This window comes from Amphibalanus amphitrite, unplaced genomic scaffold, assembly GCF_019059575.1.
Source record: "Amphibalanus amphitrite isolate SeventyFive unplaced genomic scaffold, NRLGWU_Aamphi_draft 000971F_arrow, whole genome shotgun sequence".
Classification (NCBI taxonomy): Eukaryota; Metazoa; Arthropoda; class Thecostraca; order Balanomorpha; family Balanidae; genus Amphibalanus; species Amphibalanus amphitrite.
In genome coordinates, this window is record NW_024882465.1 from 77,005 (window position 1) to 96,718 (window position 19,714).

Below are 19,714 nucleotides of genomic sequence, written 5' to 3' on the forward strand. Positions count from 1 at the left end.
TTATATAAGCTTCTCTTTGTGCTCTGACACAAAATCTCTCAGCCCAGAGGTAACTTCATTAACTCTGTGATATGGTATTGATGTCCTAGATCTCTGCCAAGGGCTCTCGGCACTAAAGAGAACGCGAGCACTTTGATGAATCCCAGAGCGAATCCGATAATGACGTACCACTTTATAAAGAGGCGGCCAACTAAGTGAACAATTCATAGGCCGTTAGCAGAATCGATGGTGAACTCCAGGCGGGCTACACTTTATGATTCGAAGCGATCGGTATATAACGAGGAAATGGTAAAGTGTCGCCGAAAACGGCCCCACCAGCGACCACCCCGCCGATGGCCATGGTCTCCGTCCCCAATGCTCCAGCCGAGATGGATTGTATCCCCAAGGTATGCGGCCATCTCAATAGAGACCGCCATTTTAGCTGCACTTCATCGTCATTTGAGTCTTATCATCAGTTGCGACACTGTTTTGCTGATGAGACACAAAGACTTCCGGTTGTTTCCGCGACGACGAATTCAGTGTCGGGCATCGGCGAATATCGCCGGCGAATCTCTCTGCTCTGTATCTGCTCTGCGACAGATTCAGAGATATCCGCGAACAATGGAGACGCCGTCTGCTGAGACGAAAATATCGCTGAGCGGAGCAATTTTGGCGTACATTGAACACGACTAGGATGTTAACGGGGCATAACAATCTTGGGTCACACGCCGTGCGGCTTTCTGCACTGACCGGCACGATTTTTAGCCAAAAATGACAGCAGCGAGAGATACGGAACAGATTGTCAAGGTACGGAATGATTGTCTGCAGACGTTTAGATGGTCGTATGCGTCACGCCGTGAACAGATTTGTGATGTCGTTTGCTATTTTTAAACATTTAGGAGCCGCGCAAACGCCAACTGTAACGAGTTAACCGCATGACCGACCACCCAGTTTTATGATCGAGGAATTCACATATACGGAGCGAAAAATCAGGAAGACTCGGAGGAGACTCGAATAACTTGAGGCAGAAGCATCCTCTATAGGATGTCTGACGACTGGTCTTTGCATTTGGCTTATCGTTCGTATGAAGTTGTTGTTTATTGTTGTGCTTCGTTCTGCACAAACAGTCTTTGGTCACGATATAAAATATAAGAACCATCTAGCGCAAGATATTAAGAACTATGGCAAAAATGTTAGAATAAAAAGCTAAAAGTTACTGCCGCTTTTATCATCAGACCGCTCATTTTCATCAAAAGAACACATCGAAATAACGGTGCCATAAATTTTACATTCATATAGCGCTGCAAGTAGTGAAACTGGAACCAACAAATCGTCGTTTGAAACAGCATTTGTTAATGATATTAGGCTAATTATTCTTTATAATACGAAGTTGTAATGAATTACATATTTCTCGACCATTGCCTAATAAGTCCATTCACATCATCAAAGAGCTGATATTGGTATTGGCCGACTAAAGTCGCAAACAACAGCCGTCGAAAAAAAAAACAAACAACACCAAACGCACGGGCGTGTGCCAGTATTGCATTGCTCATCGTATACTGTAAGTGCAGCATTGCCCATCGGCGACAATGGCTGGGGTCGGCCGGCAACGTGCCCCGCGCCCGACGCCCGGGGCCATACGTGGCTGGTGAATGGGGGAGGGGGGAGGGAGGTGGCGCTGCGAGGTCGCGGCATGGTGCTGCGGCCCACTCTGCAAGTGATGATCGTTGAGTTGGTGTGGGAGCACTGAGACCAGTGAGCACGTATGCATAAACGGTACGCTGGTAATACCAAGATCTGCAGAAGAGAGCACGGTGGCGGAAGTGGCACCGATGGAATGGACGCCGGCGGGGCACATGGTTCAGAAGAAAATGAATGGGAATGGTCAAAGGCAGTAAAGGACTCCCGCGAGACAGCCGTGACCCGTAAACAGCCACAATGGCTGCCGATCAGCACAATGCTGATCACCGTATGTTTCATTGCACCTGAGTGGAAGGTACATAAATCGATGCCTTAGATGGCCAACAGCCATACCTATTAAATAACTAGGTAGGTATGTATAACATTTGAGTAAAAGAGGACTGCCAAAATAGCGCAAAATATATATTAAAATTTCATACCCTCAGATACAAGCTTTCCTCCGTTCGCGAAATTCAACTTGTTTCAATCCCCGTCCACGTCCACTACTTATGTATACCTATTATAGCCGTTTTGACGACGGGTTATCTTCCGAATGCACAGAACTTGACCGAATTTCTACAACAAATATTTTCATACAGTGAATTTGTTTCATTTCAATGGTTTATTCGAAAACAGATATAGTGCAACACAAGCTGAAAGCAACTACGAACCTAATTTGACCAAATCGCACCAAATGTTATCAAATTTGTGTCAGCTAACCGTCACAAAAACGGCCTATAACAAAATATTCATCTTTCAGTTTCATGTCCACAGTCACACTGTGGACACAAGAAAAATGAATCCCAAAACAAGCAGTCCACTGTAGTGTCCATACGCACGCCATTTATACCCTCATAATAGTCACACATCGAGCTAGCGACTTACTGGACTGACTACAAACGTTTATGTGGCACGGGCAGGGCAATATTTGACGACGATGTGCCAGCTATTCATAGGTACACAATGTCCAGTGGGCAGTGAATGGAAATGACGTAAGCAGTGCGCATTGAATGCAGCAACGGACCGATGTCCATCGATTCGCCCGGACCGTAGTGTGTCAATTAATCAGCAGATATTCGACGGTGCAGTGACTGGAAATGTTAGACATGAACTGGCAGCTCAGTTCAGTTGACGTGAAGTTTTCAGTTATTGAGATCTGACAGGGTCAGTTATTAAAAACCTGGGCGTACCTAAATACCACCACAGCCTGCAACAATTATTCGCAAACTGGTGCAAACAATGACAATAGAGAAACAATGTGAAGTAAAACAAGTATAACCAGATGGGAAAGCCATGAAGGTTGACGTCACAAATAAATCGACATCGTACATCACCGCTGCTCCAATCACAAACTGACACTATAACGGACTAACACGGCCCTGCACGGCCCTAAGCCCGAGCTACAAGGACTCACGGCTTATTTTGGGCTTATGACAAAGGTGCCGGTGTTTTGGGCGTGGCTGGTTGAGCCCGGTACCTCCCGCCAGACGAGCGGAATCAAAACACGGTCGACATTATTGGTGCCAATCGGAATTTCTTTTCTTGGAATTCCAATTTTTGTCCAATTCCAATTTGGAATTTGGACGGAATTCTTAACATTTTTTTGGAAATTAATCGGAACACATGGCCTTTAAAATTTAAAATTTTAACCCGCGCACCGACGGGGGTCTGCGCCAACTTAGTACCGACGGGGGGGGGGGCGGATGACCGCCCCCCCCTGAGATCTCGAGAACGAAGCAAGATAGCGACAAGCGGTAAACGGCATCGGATACGCACGGTCAAGATCTACAATTTTTACTAAGGTCATTTTCAGGTCAGGTCAAAGATGACGTCACAGGGGTCGAAAAAGTCAAAATGGCGGCGCTAAATTTGGAGAGAGTTTTTCTCGAATAACTTTCGAATTAGTGAAGATAGGAACAAACTAAGGGCATCATCGTGATCCTCTCGTCAATCCGCATCGAATGATATATATGTTGACCTCGAAAGGTCAAGGTCAAAGGTTGACCTCAGGTCACGTGACCTCGAGGTCATCATGTATATCATTCGATGCGTCTTGACGAGCTGAACACAATGAGACCATCCACGCGTCTGTATCTTGTTGCTGTACGGAGTTATTGGCCAAAAACCTTTGGTGACCTTTGATGACGTCACATGACCTCACAGCTGCCCAACAGCAAAACAGACCTCAAGGTAGTGAAGGTTGATCGTATATGAAGTCATGTATGGTATATGGGGCCATTCCGACCCGTTTTAGTGGTAAAAACAGGGAGTTGATTTTTCCCCCATTGACTTATAATGGGGAGGTCGCGAAATTGACCTGACCTTAGGTCACCGATATCAAAATTCCGAGATATACAAATTGTAGCTACTAATGACCTAATAACATCCTGCGACTTTCAAAGGCCTCCGACATCTACTGTAGCTCTGGCACGGTGACAAAGTTGCAAAACAGTGACTTGAGGTTGGGTCATTCAAAGTGACCTGGTGACCTGACCTTGAAAGGTAGGAGGTTCAAACTTGCACACCATGTGTAAAATTGATAAGGGAATAGTCATACCAAATTTCGCGGCGCTACGCGCCGCGGTTTTCCCGCTATTCGCGAAAAACCTCAGGGGGGGGCGGATATCCGCCCCCCCCCCGTCGGTGCGCGGGTTAAAACGGAGGCCTTTAAAACGCTTTTAAACACTTTTAAAATTTACGCAAAAAATGCGAAAATCGTTAAAAATTGGAATAGGACCCGCTTTGGACAAAATTGGAAATTTACTTGGCAATTTCTTGGAATTGGATCGGAATTGGAATTGAAATTTCATGAAATTGGCACCACTAGTCGACATGCCGGAATCGACGGCTGGCCGCCCTGCCCCCGTCACTATCCGACCGTCGGCCGCCGCCAGTCTGGAGCCCACACCGCTGCCCTTGACTGCTGCTCCAGGGTGCATTCATTGCACTTTACAGTGGCTGAGCGACTCCCACGGCCCACGGGCGCAACATTGCGCGTCTTCAAGAAAGGACTATAGCAAGGGTGCATTCCAGCGCCTCTTTTTGAGGAGAGTGCACACAAATGCATAATGGTAGGCATCAATGCCGAAGCCAGGTCTGTCCGATTTTATGCCGGCGCGGTGGGCGGACCAACATGCCAGCTCCTTTTAGGGCGGCTGCTCCAGCCCCTAACGCTGAGCAGCCGACCCAGTGAGCTGTCAGCCCGGACGGAAGCTCATACAAGCTTCCCACAGCGGTCGCATACTCAACAGGGCCGGTCGGCGGGCTGCATTGTAAGGACCCCCCCCCCCCTGCTTCCCACTCTTCACCGGTCCAAGTCCAGGCAGTCCACAAGCCAAAAACAGCCACGAGCCTGCACAGGCTGTCAGAGCAGCGCATTTACATTTAAATGGCATTTTAAAGTTTCGCCGAACTGCTGAAAAATTGCAGGATTTAAGCGAGCTCCACATTTCCACCCTCTTATGAATGTAAATATGATGCAAATTATCGAGCGTGTATGAGGTAAAGGAAGGAGCGAATGTTGCACTCGACGTTAATTATGCAGGAGAAGGCTCGTGGGACGGCTACTGTCAAATGATTTTAACCTCAACTATAGCCAATTGGAATTGTAGAAAGCCTTACTTCCACCCGGATAGTTCTTGGTTCCCGATAGTTTCTGGTCCTCGAATCACACTTTTGGTTGCTCCCTTCGGCTAAAGAATTGACGAACTAATTCGGCACTCACCTTATTGTTTTTGGTCTCAGAGCTGAGCGGCTTGTAAAGCATCAGCTCGTGCGGCGTCACGTAGCGCTTGTCCTTGAGCTTCATGTTGCGCTCCACGGTCACCACACCCATGTCAGAGACGACCGACGCTCAGAGGCGCGGCGCGGCGGCCCGCGCGGCACGCGACACTGCTGACCCGGCGACACTCGGTGCGACACCCCACCGACACCACCCGCGGCCACCGACTGCCGACGGGCGCCCGACCGACCCACCGCCCACCGCCGGCACCCTCTCAATTGGCCCGCCGCGACCGACTGTTGGTCGGCACATATGTTGGCGCCGCCGCCGCCGCCGCCGGGGCCGACTTAGCGCCGCTAAGAGTGCTTACCCGGCTGGCTCAGCGCCGCCTGGCGGGGGTCAGACGAGACCGGTCTGAGCCGAGGGGGCGGGGCGGCACCGCCAGCCAATCAGAGCAGCGTTCGTGCCACGGCGCCGCAGCCGGTTCTCACAACGAGCTCAATGAAACAATAAATGGGTGGGCTTTATGAAGTAATGGGCGTCAATCGGCGCTGCCGGCGGCGGCCGAACAGCACGCACCGGACGACGGCGGGCAGTGGGTCCCGGGTCCCCTGGCCGACCGGGGAGGGGGTGGGGGACTGCGGTCTGCCACTCCGACCAACTGACGTACCGCCGCCAGTGACGCGGAATGGCCAATTAGTGCGAGTTTAGTTTGATTCGATGGGCAGCTCCTTACGACTGGTGGCACCGTAATGGGAGTTTTATCGGTGGAACTGCAGGGCTGCGCCTGGTCTAAGACATTCGAACGGGTGGCACGTGCCAATCGCATTATGTTTTATTGCACCGTCATGGTGAAGAAAATTACAGTGTATCTGGGAGGCTATATTGAGACCAACAATGTCGTCAACTGTCAACATGGATTATGTTCTAATGCTATAAATGGTGTCACTGCAGTATGTATAGGTAATAGGTATGCATGTACGTACAGTACCGACAGATCACACACGCAGGCAGGCACTTTGCAAATGCTCCATTAGGTACAATGAAAATGGCAGCTAAAAGGTAGCAAATCTGCAAAGTGCAAGGAACGCTAAAATTGATAGTACAGTGTTTCCTGTTCTTCAGTGAATTGGGTCAATACACACAATGCACCACGACTATTGCCTATGGCTGTTAGCAGATGTTTTACTGATAAATTTATGTTGAAAATGCATGGAATCTAATAATGTGCTGCTTTCATGTTAATTGAACGTTGACGAATATAAAAGCCTTCTAATATAAGCTATGCTCACAATGCACATTTGGTGCCTATTTGATTGAAATTCATGGAACCAAGAAAGCAAAACAATTGGCATTTCATTCGAAAAGCGGAAAACCTACGAAAACAACGACTAAAATTTGGCAGATGCTAATAATGGATCGAACGGATCAAATAGGTGGCCAATGTTCCATATCGCGAACTGAATAATAGTGCTATAAATAGACTAGACTAGACAAGCAATCCAGGACCTTGAAAACTGCCTTTTAGCAGGCCTGAGGGTTTTAATATTTTACGCCCAGTAACTGCCACTTGACAGTAGGTACTGCGAAGTCACACATGTGGGCAGTTTGCAAATATTTCATAAATAGTAGGTAAACATATACCTAAATATCTAAGTCGTTTGCCCCGGGCCTGCATCCTTGTCCCAGTCTTTCAACAGGCCCTAGTATATCCGGCCGGCTGTTCTGTCCCGCCCCATTCAGCCTCTTATCCCTATGCCCTGAGATCGACCGCTCTGCCCCACTCACCCTCCCAACCTTTTACCCCGTCCGACCCCTCTGTCCCACTCGGTCCCTCTATCCCCCGGCCAGCTCCTCTGTCTCCCCTACTCAGCCTGCTACCCCTATCCCCCGGCCAGCTCCTCTGTCTCCCCTGCTCAGCCGGCTACCCCTATCCCCCGGCCAGCTCCTCTGTCTCCCCTGCTCACTCGGCTACCCCTTTGCCCCGGCCAGCTTTTCTATCCTACCTACTCAGCCTCTTACCCCGCGGCCGACCATCGTCCCTGTATCCGTCAGGATGCTGTCAGCGCAGCCGACCGACCGAGCTGAGCAGACAGCACTAACGAAAAACACCGTGCCACACGGAAAAATCAACAGATACTCGGCAAGGGGAGAAGCTCCTCTTACGAAAATGTTATAAAGTTTTTCGTTACATGCATGCACTGGCTTTTCAAAACACACAAACATCATGAACCATTAATCATGGGGAAATAGCTTGCTGGCAAATATTCAGGCAATTAAAATTACAAACATTTGATAACTCGACTCGTTGTTTATTTTTGTAGCATTTAAAAGATAGTTTTCGCGAACACTATACGTGTGTGGCAATCGTTTTTCTTCCATCATTCTTCTCGTCAGACTGACAGGCAGGAATGGCACTGCACTCATCGCGTCAGAAGCGGAACCGTCTCCCGCGAGCTGGTACAGACAGGAACATCGTGCATAGCAGCGCAGAAAGACAGACGTGTGTTCTGGACGGGGCGGGGAACTGGGTGGGCAGGGGGGGGGGACGGGAGGCAGCCGCCGGCAGCCGAACCTCTCTCCTGGCCAGCGTCCTCTCTGTCCTCCGCCTCCCGCAGTGCCGGCGATGGGCGGCGATCGGCGCGGGCGGGGGCGGGGGCGGGGGCGGGGCGGCTGTAACTCCGTGACAGACGTGCCCGGTGCGGCGGCCGGCTGCAGACCGTCAGCGGCCCACCGACCGGCCGCCAAGACAAACCGTCCAACATCGATCACACGCTCTGCTCACGGGCCCGGGCGCTGCGGCGACCGCTGCTCATGGCCCCACTCGGTCGGCGCAGCTGCAGCCACCCGGCTGTCCCCGGGGTGTCCGCAGCCGGCACTCTGTCCCATGAGCGCCGGTGGTCCTTCGGCCGTCACTAGAAACATTTGTCCTTCTCAGGACAGCGCCGGGCGTCTCTGTCTGCTCATGCGAGAAGCAGCAGCCCTCCTTACACACAAACACACCAAAAAAGGGCAAATGGACAGTGGGCATTGCTCTATTATCCCTAGCAAGCGACTCCTCCCACTCTCTTCTAGAAGGGATACAGACCCCACCCTCCCCCGCCAGCGGCTCGGCGCCTCCTCCCGCGGGGCTCGTCGGCCGTTCGTGTCGCCACGTCTCCGTGCTGGGATCAATGGCGATGTGGGATAGGGATACGGCGACACCGCCCCGCGGGATTAGGAGGCGACGCGGCCGGCGGCGACGGCGGCCCGCCGGCGATCGGCCCGGATGATCGGCTCATCACGTGATGAAGCGTGATGCATGAGCGGGGCTGCTGGCGGCCCGGCCCCAGCGGAGCCACACGGGAGCCCACCGACGGAGCGGCGAATCAGCCCCACCCCACCCCGGCGCATTGCGATGCTGCGGCAGTAGAACAGTCAAGGCAAATGACTCCGCAGCGCTGCGCCAATGCGGCTAGATTATTTATACAAAGTCCAATGCTGGCGACAACAGCGGAAAGAGAGGCACAATCCGAGAGAGGAGTGACTTTTTCCGGCGAGCGACACGCCCTGGGTGGAATGCATTATTCTCGGGGAGTAAACCGGCCCGACAGTAACGCGTTGTTCTTGGCAGCCGAGCTGAAACCCGCTCAATTCCAATGCAGATATGCCGGCGAGGAATCTGGCGTGTGCCAAACGCGGAAGTTCCAGCTTTCAAAGACGACTTAGGATGCCCGCATTGCAGCGCCAAACGGCGCGGAGGCTTGCGGAACATTTTATGCAAACTGAGCCGAAACAATATTTTTGTTTACGATAGGGAGCAAGTTTGATACCGGCTGTCGCGCTGGTGGGCCGCCAGGTCTTTGATCAATGTACCTGTAATCCTCTGTCCCCGTTGAGCTATCTGTTATGAGCCTGAAGGAAACCACGAGCTGTTACGCCCCACTGCCCTGATAAACAGACCAAACGACAGAAGAACGCGATAAAACGGCCACAAAAACAGGCTTCATCCATCCTGCTATCAACACTGCCGCGGCTAACGCTCTGGTCGGGACTCGGCAAGAGCAGTTTCCGCTCTTCGTGGTCGGAAAGTAAATGGTCTCGATGAATGACGACCATTAATAGCAGAGATGTTGACATAAAAATAGCGACAGTCAATGCGATAATAAGACGGCGATCGTTAGAAAAATATACAATGCATAATGTCACAATATCTGCAAATGTTCCAAGGCATATAGACTACATATATAGCGGCCCTCTATTTTAAAACGGTCTCGTCAAACGGCCGTCCCACTGGATGGAAATGGATGGGAATGTGATCTGCGGAGCAAAACTAGCCATAAATTAGCATAACCTCGTCTACGGGCGTCCAATCGAAATTCAGGCCAAAGTGCCCCAATGCATGGGAATTAGTTCCATCAGGGCGACCGCCTGGGACTGAGCCCTTCGCCCAGTGCACGAGCGACCCACGTATAGTGTCACTGCCCTGCAGCCCCTGCCGGGATCGCCATTACTTTAGGGGCCGAATTACTCATTCCTATGTTCCGCATGAATTCAGCGTGCTGCAGGATCACATATATTGCATGGCGAGCATGCTGCCGTGTTGAATGTGTGCAGAGACCGAACCAGAGAGTAAACTGGCTCGAGCTTAGGTCGCCAAAGGAGCTGCCTCGGGCACCGGGTATAGTACGGCGAAGGGACTTTCTGCAAGGTCCGGTCGGACATCGAAGGGTTCTCCATTTGCCACTAATGTGGATAACGGAGGGAATCCCATTGGCTCGGACATGCCACATATAGCCCAATTAGTGAGCAGAATCATGCTAGCTCGATGTCATCTGCCCGGCTCTGCAGACGGCCAGTGGCCACAGACAGCATGTCGAGGGGACATCCCACCCCGAGACGGCCACTGGTTGGCGCCGGGGCTCGTCAGCGTCACGGTAAATGACCTCACGTAGACGGGCACGCGTCACGTCGTGCCACGTGCCTGGTCGGCGGGTCAGGACGGGCCGGGTCGCCGCGGCACGTGACACGCCACGTGCAGCGGGACGTGTTCCCACGGATGACAACTGGCGCGTGCCCTCCGTGAGATGAAATGAAGCGGAAGACATACCATTGCTATGGCCGGAAGGGTCTTAACCTGACTGATCGGGAAACGTGGCAGATAAATCATAACATTTTAGATTTATGAAACAACTCGGAAGGAAAATATTTCGCCACCATCATTCGTCAATCGTGATATGTCACAAGCATGAACACATGATAGTGCTAACAGCAATGTCTTCAGTTGCACCTCACATTGCATGATTGCCACACTTCCGTCCAGCGTGACTCGGTCGGCGTGCTGGCAGTTTTCCATGCACCTTGCACATTGCCTAGGGTGCCAGTCGACCACCTTCGATCCGCGGGGCTCAGGCTCGCGCTCGTGCGATCAATGTGCACCACACCGCTACGGTAACAAACGTAACAAAACGTCAGCTGATGGGGTGACGTGCAAGCACACCTGGGTACAAAATGACTGTCAGGGTACTGAGTTTGTGGGTTTGAGCCGTCGCCAACAAATGGGTGCTCAGATTCCGGTCTCGCGTTGTCAATAGCACTTCGGAAGGTGTCATGCATTATTTACAGATTCTAAGTGAACGTGTAGTGTCTTTGACAGTGGCTCTAGCCCGAGAGTCACGATGAGCCCATCTCCTCGCGGGAGTGACCCAGCTGTGACAGAAATGTCGCTTTCAATTCCGCACAACGACCACTGTGTTTGATGAGACAATAGAGACACTTTCGCTGGCATTGTGCTCGGAGGCATGCCATGCAGGGGTCAAGGAGCCCACGCGATGTTTTGCGCGAGGACGTCTACAGTCGTCACTCGTTACGGAGCAGGCCCGTCCCCAAACGTGCACAATCCGCTGTATATGTAAGTACGGTGACGAGTGTGCAGCTCAGGTATACTGTTATGTAAGTACGATCGCCCTGGCCAGGCGAAAAGGGCGACTTTGAGGCGCCTGCCAGGTGCTCGCTGGTTGACAGGTCGGTCGATGGTAGAACAGGACAGGGTAGCTGTAGTGCGTGACACTCAGTACAGACCGGCTGAGCGCAAGACATGGTAGCCGAAGGCCAGGTAGTGACAGCTGGAGCCCAGCAGACAGCTGAGGCACCACAAACTCACTCCGGTTCGGCATGTAAAACGCTAATGACATCCTAGTAAGACGCAAAACACGATAAATGGTACTAAATTATCATGTTATGTTAACTCGCGCTGCTTGACAGATTTCCGACAAATTACCGAGCTAACAATGTCGGACAGATTTTCCAGGAAGATAAATGCAAATACAAAGCAAAGACTTGTTGCATCAGGTCGCTATTTGCGATCTTGGATGGCGCTCGTTTGAGCCAAACACTCGTTGTTCACGTGGATGCATCGGCATTTCATAACAGCGTAATTCTGTTTTAGTTTCTTCCAAGAATTTGAATCCTACAGTTTGCATAGTAAAACATACTGACAAAGCTAGAGGGAGGACAGATGAAGCATATGCTCCCCCATATCTACCACACTTACCTTTCCGGAAACGTTCGGAATAGATGAAAATTGCCGTTTCTCTCCGCGGGCGTCGTCCCCGGCTGTGTCACCAGGTGTGGGGTAGGCTCCCACTTCAGCCGTAGCCTGGGGGTGGGGAAAACAATGACCGGGAAGAGCAGGAGCCCTCCTGTAATTGGGAGCCAATAGCCCGTTGGAGGGAGGTCTGAATAAAAAAGAAAGAAAGAAAGCTTGGTAGCTTTTTTAAAAGGAAAAGCTTGCTTCAACTTTAATGAAATGCGAAATCCGAGAATGCGATGTGCTAAAAAGCGAAATCATACTTTTTTAGCCTGTTTGAGGGCATGTATCACCCCCCCCCCCATTCTTCCCCCTCCATCGTATGTAAGTACAAGGCTGCTTAGATCCGCCAGCGCTGAAGCACCCAACTCGAAGCTGCAGCTGAGAAGGATTATTTAGATCCTTTAACCTCTGCTCGTTCGTTACCATTGTCCGAGTTCCCTCTCTGTCAGACTCAGACCGCTGTGCGATGAGTTAGAGGAGGAGATGAGTGGGCTTAGCGGCAGGAAGTCGCGGAGTTTCCGGCTCGGCGGGGCGGCGATCAGGCGGAGGAGGTGCTCAGTTACCGTCGGACGGCACCCCGACAGCTCGCGCCGGCAGATAAAGCCGAGCTGATCAATGGTGCTTGGCCTCGGCCGGTCGTTACTAACCGGTAGCAGCGCCAAGTGATAGGAGCTGTCTATTGAGTGCATTGTGAGGTGGGTACAAAGAAGAGGTGGGGATACAGGTGCAGGCAGGGGGCATTTGTTGGCTCAAAATGTAAGCTAGTTGCAACTTTCCCTTGCAGGAAAGTTGCAAACGGGTGATAATCATGTGTCTCAATAGAATCTGCAAATGTTGACAACTTAAAAAAGAGCAGTGAACGCGAACTGTGCGGTAAACTAACCCAGGAGATAACTTTGACCAGTGCCGAGTCGAGAATAAATTATGTTGATATCACGGCGCGAGCCATAGCATTCAAAGGAGCTCGAGATAAGTGGAGCAGACCCCCGCATCCAATCTCTAAGAACAAGCACCCCTGACCGCGCCACGACGCCTGCCTGTCACTGTGGAGCCGTTCTGCAGCTGTCCTGCAGTCCTGCCGTCGGACAGCCCACACGAACTGTGCTGATGACAGCAGGGACGGTCAGCTGCACGCTACGTGCAGCAGCCAGACACCGACGTAAGCGGCCGGTCGACCCTGCTCCCCAACGGGCCAGAATTGGAGCCACTTGGCGGGGGAGGGGCGGACCGGGACCGCGACCCTGAGACCTCCTCAGACATCAAACAGTCCCTGACACCTGTGCGTCCTTCTCACGGGCGCGGTGCTCACGGGAGAGCTCGCTCGGGACCGGACAGGTCTGACGATACTCTGAGCGGCCGGCGCGCCAGTCGGACCCGCTGAGATAACATTCCACGGCGGGCAGTCGGCACGAGGCTCTCGGACGTCCAGCTGCCGCCGAGCGACGGCGGCGTTCGTTATGTCCCATCTAATGTTTCTCGACGAGTGGGTGGTCCTGACACGGCCACCACTGGCCCGGTCGGTCAGAGCGCCGAACGCCATAGGTCACCAGGTCGAATAGCAGAGGCGGGAGAGGAGGGAGTGGGGAGAGGGAGGGGTAATCGGACCCACTGACCGGGTCCGCCGCCCGTGCCCACAACAATGCAGTGGTGGTAGCGGTACGGCGTATCCGGTGGCTGCCTGCACTCGATAGCCCAGGGCGCTTGCAGGGTGGACGGTAAGCAAGTTCGTGCAACCCTCTACCCGTCATTCGTCAGCTACCGTCCACCGTCTACCGTCCACCGTCAACCATCCTCCGTCCACCGTCCGCCCCCACCGCTCACCGTTCACCTTCCGTCAATAGAAACCTGTTGCCGTACGACATCAAAGGTACAGACAACTAGCTGCAGGGTGGGGGTGGGGAGGGGAGAATATGGTTACCTACTTGTTAATTAAATTGTCCAACCTAAGAATAATCATTTGTTAATGATAAACGGCTGTCAGACATGCATAAAGTTATGCCATGCAAGCAGCTGATAATTGTGAGCTTAAGTTTATCTTTATTATTCTTATTTCATTATGATTATTCTCAGATTCTTTTACCAAGCAGCAAGGCACGACAGACGCGAATAGCGAACCGTCGCACGTCTTCCTCAAACTTCCACCAGTGTCCATAGATGTCGCTAGTTGTCAGCGCCTGAGAGTATACTGTGCCGCTTAGCACCATCGCCACAGATTTACGACTCCGCACGACGACTGTAAATATTCATCAATTACCGCATGACTGGGTCGTCAAGTGGCGTGTGCTCACTGGTCAGAACACAGCCAGACAGCCAGATAGCGGCTCGCTGCCGCTCGGCCGTCCCCGGCGGCGGGCGGAAGAGATCAGTTGCGTCGATCACGACCCGCTGTTTTTGTTCCATCAGCACGGGGCCGGCGCGGCGAGGCGTGGTCCGGTGCGGGTAGCAGGATGGACCGCAGATGGGCCTTCGTTAGTTGAATCGGCCGATGACCGGGGTTGTGGACGTAAAAACTGCACGTGGAATTGGCAACACGCGAGGCTGAAGCTTCGCTCGGTGCTCTGAATCCTGACGTGAGTGTACAAAACTAGTCAACCTTACTAGTTAGTGGCTATTCAAATAAATAGAAAAGATGTGAAAAATAATCCTTGCATTGCTTTACGTGCTGTTCTATGCAATCCGACAGACGGACGGTGGTCATAAGCTCAATGTTTTTGCACAAAGCATATTGTCCATTGAATTAATCGACCGTGCAACCTTATGCTGCTGGGATTAACGTCATTCATGTGCCGAGGCACGGCGACCTCAGGAAGTGGTTACACACAGCATAAAACCAGTTCGTAGGCCATTGTAGTGGACTGATGACCTGCTGGCAGCCGGTGAAACAGCTGAGCGGCAAGGCAACCGGGGCTGCAGACGTTAACTGCCGTTCGAGGTCAGGGCGATACCGGGCAGGGAACAAAAATTTAACCTCGTTCCTTCGAGCCCCTGGCATTTTTGGAAGAACGCGTTTTCCCGAGAATCCATACACAATATTCAATACACATCCCACTACCGTCAATCATGCTTCAATAGCCGATGTCGGAACGATAAAACACGTCTTCTTCCTCCAGCTCTGCAGCTCGATGTATATATGTATAGGAGCAGACCGCGCTTCTCATTCCGCTCCTCACTATACCGCTATACCTTCCCTCGACCTCGTCCCTCAGGACCGCAGTGTCGACACGGCCTGTGGTGTACCCAGCGCATGGATCTCCCATATTGACGACCAGTATCCACCTGCTGCCCGCTCCCCGGGGACAGGTAGAGTGGAGGGCCATCGGCAGGAACAGCCACGGGCTATGTGATAGCGGAGACTCTTCTGGGCTGCAACTTGCAGAACTCCATACGGTAGATTACGAAAAAAAAGACAATACTCGTGCTTTAGTTACAATTTTTGGTTTAATGCCATGACATAATTATTTTATAATTCCTAAGTCAACCTAATGTCCTCTCAGATCGTTATAAGCTTTATGCTAAGATATATCCAACAACGCTTAAAATTTTGACTTCGAGCGTAAGGGCCGGTTCGGTCAAGTCAAGGTCGTTTCCTGGACCTCAGTTCTCCAAACCGTAGGCACCACCAAAGCTTCAGACAGCCGAAAACTGTGAGTTGAATATCAAAGGAAGCGTTTTAGCTTACAAATCATTTGCAAGCGTCACTTGAAGAAACGAGATCAAAGAACCTGAAGCAAGTGAGACTTATTACTGTAAATAAGGATCTGCGAAAGCATTGACTAGAAATAGTGGCATGAACGCCTGCAGACGTCGAATGATATTGTTTTGCTATACTCTTCACCTTAGCATTATTGAGATGTTTGGCCCGGATGTAATATGAAAATGAACGGGTCAGCCAACGCAATCATATGCCACACTCAGCCGTCAGTTGGATCTCATCGTTGGCATTCCGTTGCGATAGGACCTCACGTGACTTCCGGCTGCCGTTGTCAGTACCCAGTTCTCATACGACTCCTTTTAGTCTGCCGCCGAAACATGAGCCGCCCCCCCCCCTAAATCCACCCTCCCCAGTCTCCGGCAGCGACCGACTCGACTGGGCGGGGATCGATTCGGGGGCGCCCCGACTGCCGCGTGCGCCGGGCCCGCCACTTAGCACCGACAATGGCTCGAAGGCAGCGCCGGGCTACGCTCCCTGTATCGCGGCCAACCCAAACACTCCGCGCCCCGATCACGGCAGATGATTCATGGCCAAGAGCAATAATCGGCCAGTGTCCGGCTCGATATCGGAGCGGGAGAGGCGCCCAGGGCCCGCAAACAAGCGGAATTGACCAAAATGAGCCCAATTAAAACCCCGCTAGTGAGAACGGTTCAGTGGAAGTTTTCAGCCCAGCGGGCTTAGCAGTGACGTCTATTGTTGACAACACGTTTCCCTCCCCCGACCTTGCCCTTTCCCTTGCCCAGCTCATATATGTACCTATTACTTGTCATAGGCAGGTGAAGGCAGACGAGCCGCATGTTATGAAGATCCGGCGCGGACGAATCTTCACTAGAAGTACCTAGTTATCTACCTGCAGAATTTCCGAGACTGATGCTCTCACCGATCGCATGAAATATATTACGAATGTCATATGTTACCGCCTTCGGCTCAGTTGGTCAATTTTAAACATTTTTTTTGCGTCCATTCTCTGCTACACGAGAGGATGTATAAGGGATAAAAAGGGAAGTCGGGACGGTGTCACCCCCTGGCCCTGAAGTAGGTAGCGCGCCTTCGGTGCGCCGCAGCAGTGCCTAAGCCCACTTCGTTCGGACAGCGGACGGGCGGGTCCCAGTGGGAAAGGCCCAAATCTCTCAAATAGTCACCCCGGCACGGACATTGCCCCGGATGCCGATGCGATTTATCGTAATTTTTACTGGAGCCGTCCTCCCCGCCTCCCATAAGTGAAGCCACCATCAGCACAGGACAGGGAAGCGTGATCATGGATAAGGAGTGGACCCTAATATACGGCCTTGGAGTGGACCACAGGATAAAACTACGTAGGATTAGGGTTTGGCTGAAGCCGCGAACTCATTGACATACACTAGGCGGCGGAACGGGGAGGGCACCGGGGCACCGTGCCCCGTTTTATTTCGGCATTTTAACATTAGCCCTATGGGCGTTGCATGGAAAGAATGGGATCAAAAGTCGGCAGTGTCCCCCCCCCCTTAAATGAAGGTGTTCCGCCGCTACTGGACATGCACACGACTTAAGTGCCGCTATATTTTCAGTATTCTCGGTGCAGTGTGGTGTCTCACTTTCCACAGCTTGCTTTCAAATGTTATTTCCATGATTATTGAAACCCCTTTTTCTTTAATTTAAAACTAACATGAATTATCTCTAAAAAACAATTTTGAAAGAAGCTATGATCAAAACATATAAGTATAACAATTAATAACAAGTAACAAGTGTACCGTTAAATTGCAATGCATCGCACAATTTTTAGGCCTTGGCCAATTTAGCGGCCTTGTTCCTTTTTCTTCAATACCATCTTTGCCACCGATAATGACGCGTCTGATTCATTGGTGATCAATAGGAGGTTGCATTGTATTTTTTTTCATCAAAAGCTATAGTGGTTTTGATAATTGATTTTCCGATTTGACGTCAACACCGCGCATCCCACAATAGTCCGTGGTCGCTAAACTTCCACTTCATTCTTTTTCAGAGCTATTGCAATGTAAAGATGAGGTGCATTTATTCTGGCACCACTTATGTCATGTAAGGTCAAGGTAAGTCTATTTAATAATCAATATGGTATATCCAGTGCTGGAAATGAGGCTGCTTTCTGGTCCCGGCGTTTTATTCTCCGGGTGAGTTAGCCCCGTCTAGCGCTTAGCCTTTCGGGACCCTCTCAGAGCCGCGGTTGTTTTCGCCGCTCGGTCCATTCGAGATGCAAAGTTGATAGTCGCACGAAGTTTATTTGGGGCCTCTGAATATACGACTTCGAAATAAATCGATTCTACAAAACCTTTTACTTTCATCTATATGCATACATTTAACAGTAACTCCAGACTAGACTGGTTTGGCTGGCCCTAAATAAGCTTCGTGTGACTATTAACTTTGCATCTCGACTAGGGCGAGCGGCGAAAACAACCGCGACCCTGAGTGGGTCCCGAAAGGCTAAACGCTGGACGGGATTAACCTGCGAGGAGAATAAAACGCCGGGACCAGAAAGCGGCCTCATTTCCAGCACTGTCCAACAGTGAACATTATCTTGCTGAAATTGATTGATGCCATGCCAGTTACATTGGAATGGAATTGAAGTCTGTAAATTGAAGCATCTGGTGCTGATTATCAAATGGATATATTTCATTGACGGCCTCCCCAGTCGGCAGGGGCCTTACTAACAACTGGATGAAATCAGCTGGCTGGCTAGCTGGTGAAGTATGATAGCTATGTTATTTATTGATATGAAAATGGTAGAAGATGGCCATGAACACATAAATTAACAAGCTCTGCTACCGCCACCATACGGTGCCAGCTGGCAAATTATCCAGATTGAGATAATAGTATGGCCATTGGCCAGTCGGCAGCCACCTTTGCTATGGTAGCAGTGACCAACCAGACCAGTGGCCTGGCCTGGGAGCCTGCCCAATACCTGGTGGCACATATGGGAGTGGCATTCCTATGGGAAGGTAGCAGGCAGCACTAATCATTACCTCATTAATTCCACACCAAAACCCTCCTAGGCCTAGGCCTACCCTCTGGCCTCTGGATGAAGGACGCCATTGCCATTACAATCTAGGTATGCTAGCAATGCCACCTTTCTTCTCAAAATCTGAGAAAGGAGATTCTGTAGGTATCTATTTCACAAACCAACTCATGCCTCATTTAAACAATGACTTAGTTTAAATACCTGATATTGATATTTAGTCTGATTTAGGAAACATGGCATATATGTAATGTTCAAATGCTGAGCTCCCAAAACAGGCACAATATAAAAAACAATTGTACTCTTGCATGTATCAGTAGTTCTAGTTGCTGGAATCTTATGAAAGATTAATTTTTACAAGGTCTTCAGATAACTCATCAAAACAAGGATGAATGAATTTTTGCATTTAGCTGCCTTTTTAACAAAAGCTCAAAGTTTGTTTCAACATCTTGATATGTATTTGTTTGTGTTTGGAGTTTGAACAATTAATTTCCATTGGCACCTACAGTCATTGAAAACTGTTAATGATAATGCTTCTGAGTTCTGACATGAACTGACATGAGTAGCAATTGTGTCAGCTAGGATCATTTGTCAATGTATTTTCAGTTAATGTTTTTATGGCTGGTGCAAGGATGGAATACATATAGATACTAATTTAGTTAGATAAGATGAGATGCAGGAGTATGCATTCAATGTTTTCAAAAATATGCTCATCAAACATTGGCTGCATTTTTATTTGGTAATCTATGGGACAGTTTTATTGGTGAGGGTAAGTTGTGTTGAAGAATAAAAGTTTGTGTGTTTCTGGTAAATTATGCAAGGCATCAAAAATAAAATAAATCTGATTGATATGCTTTTGATTCTCAGTCTAATCTATTTATAGACTCATATCAGTCAGTACCTGCAGTAAGGGAAGGGATTCTCTTTCAGACCATCTGAAAGGCAACCCATAGTCCTGAACTCTTATTACCTACCTTGACTATAAAAATTACACGCATTAAGTTAGTTTATTGCTCTCACACAGCTGAAGACTGCTCTCGCAGGTATGGCTAGCGAGAGCAGTCTTCAGCTGTGTGAAGACTG

At 50.5% G+C, this 19,714-nt stretch overlaps 1 protein-coding gene across 2 annotated transcripts in view; it reads right to left on the reverse strand.

The window, feature by feature from the left end:
* Positions 1–5,690, reverse strand: part of LOC122368722 (maternal protein pumilio-like) — a 29,059-nt gene extending 23,369 nt beyond the window's left edge. For both annotated transcript variants that reach the window (XM_043342932.1, XM_043342931.1), the window contains exon 1: positions 5,384–5,690. In XM_043342932.1, coding sequence (XP_043198867.1) covers positions 5,384–5,494 — 111 coding nt within the window. In that variant the 5' untranslated portion in view covers positions 5,495–5,690. The remainder of the gene's footprint in view (positions 1–5,383) is intronic.
* Between the last annotated feature and the right edge of the window lie 14,024 nt (positions 5,691–19,714).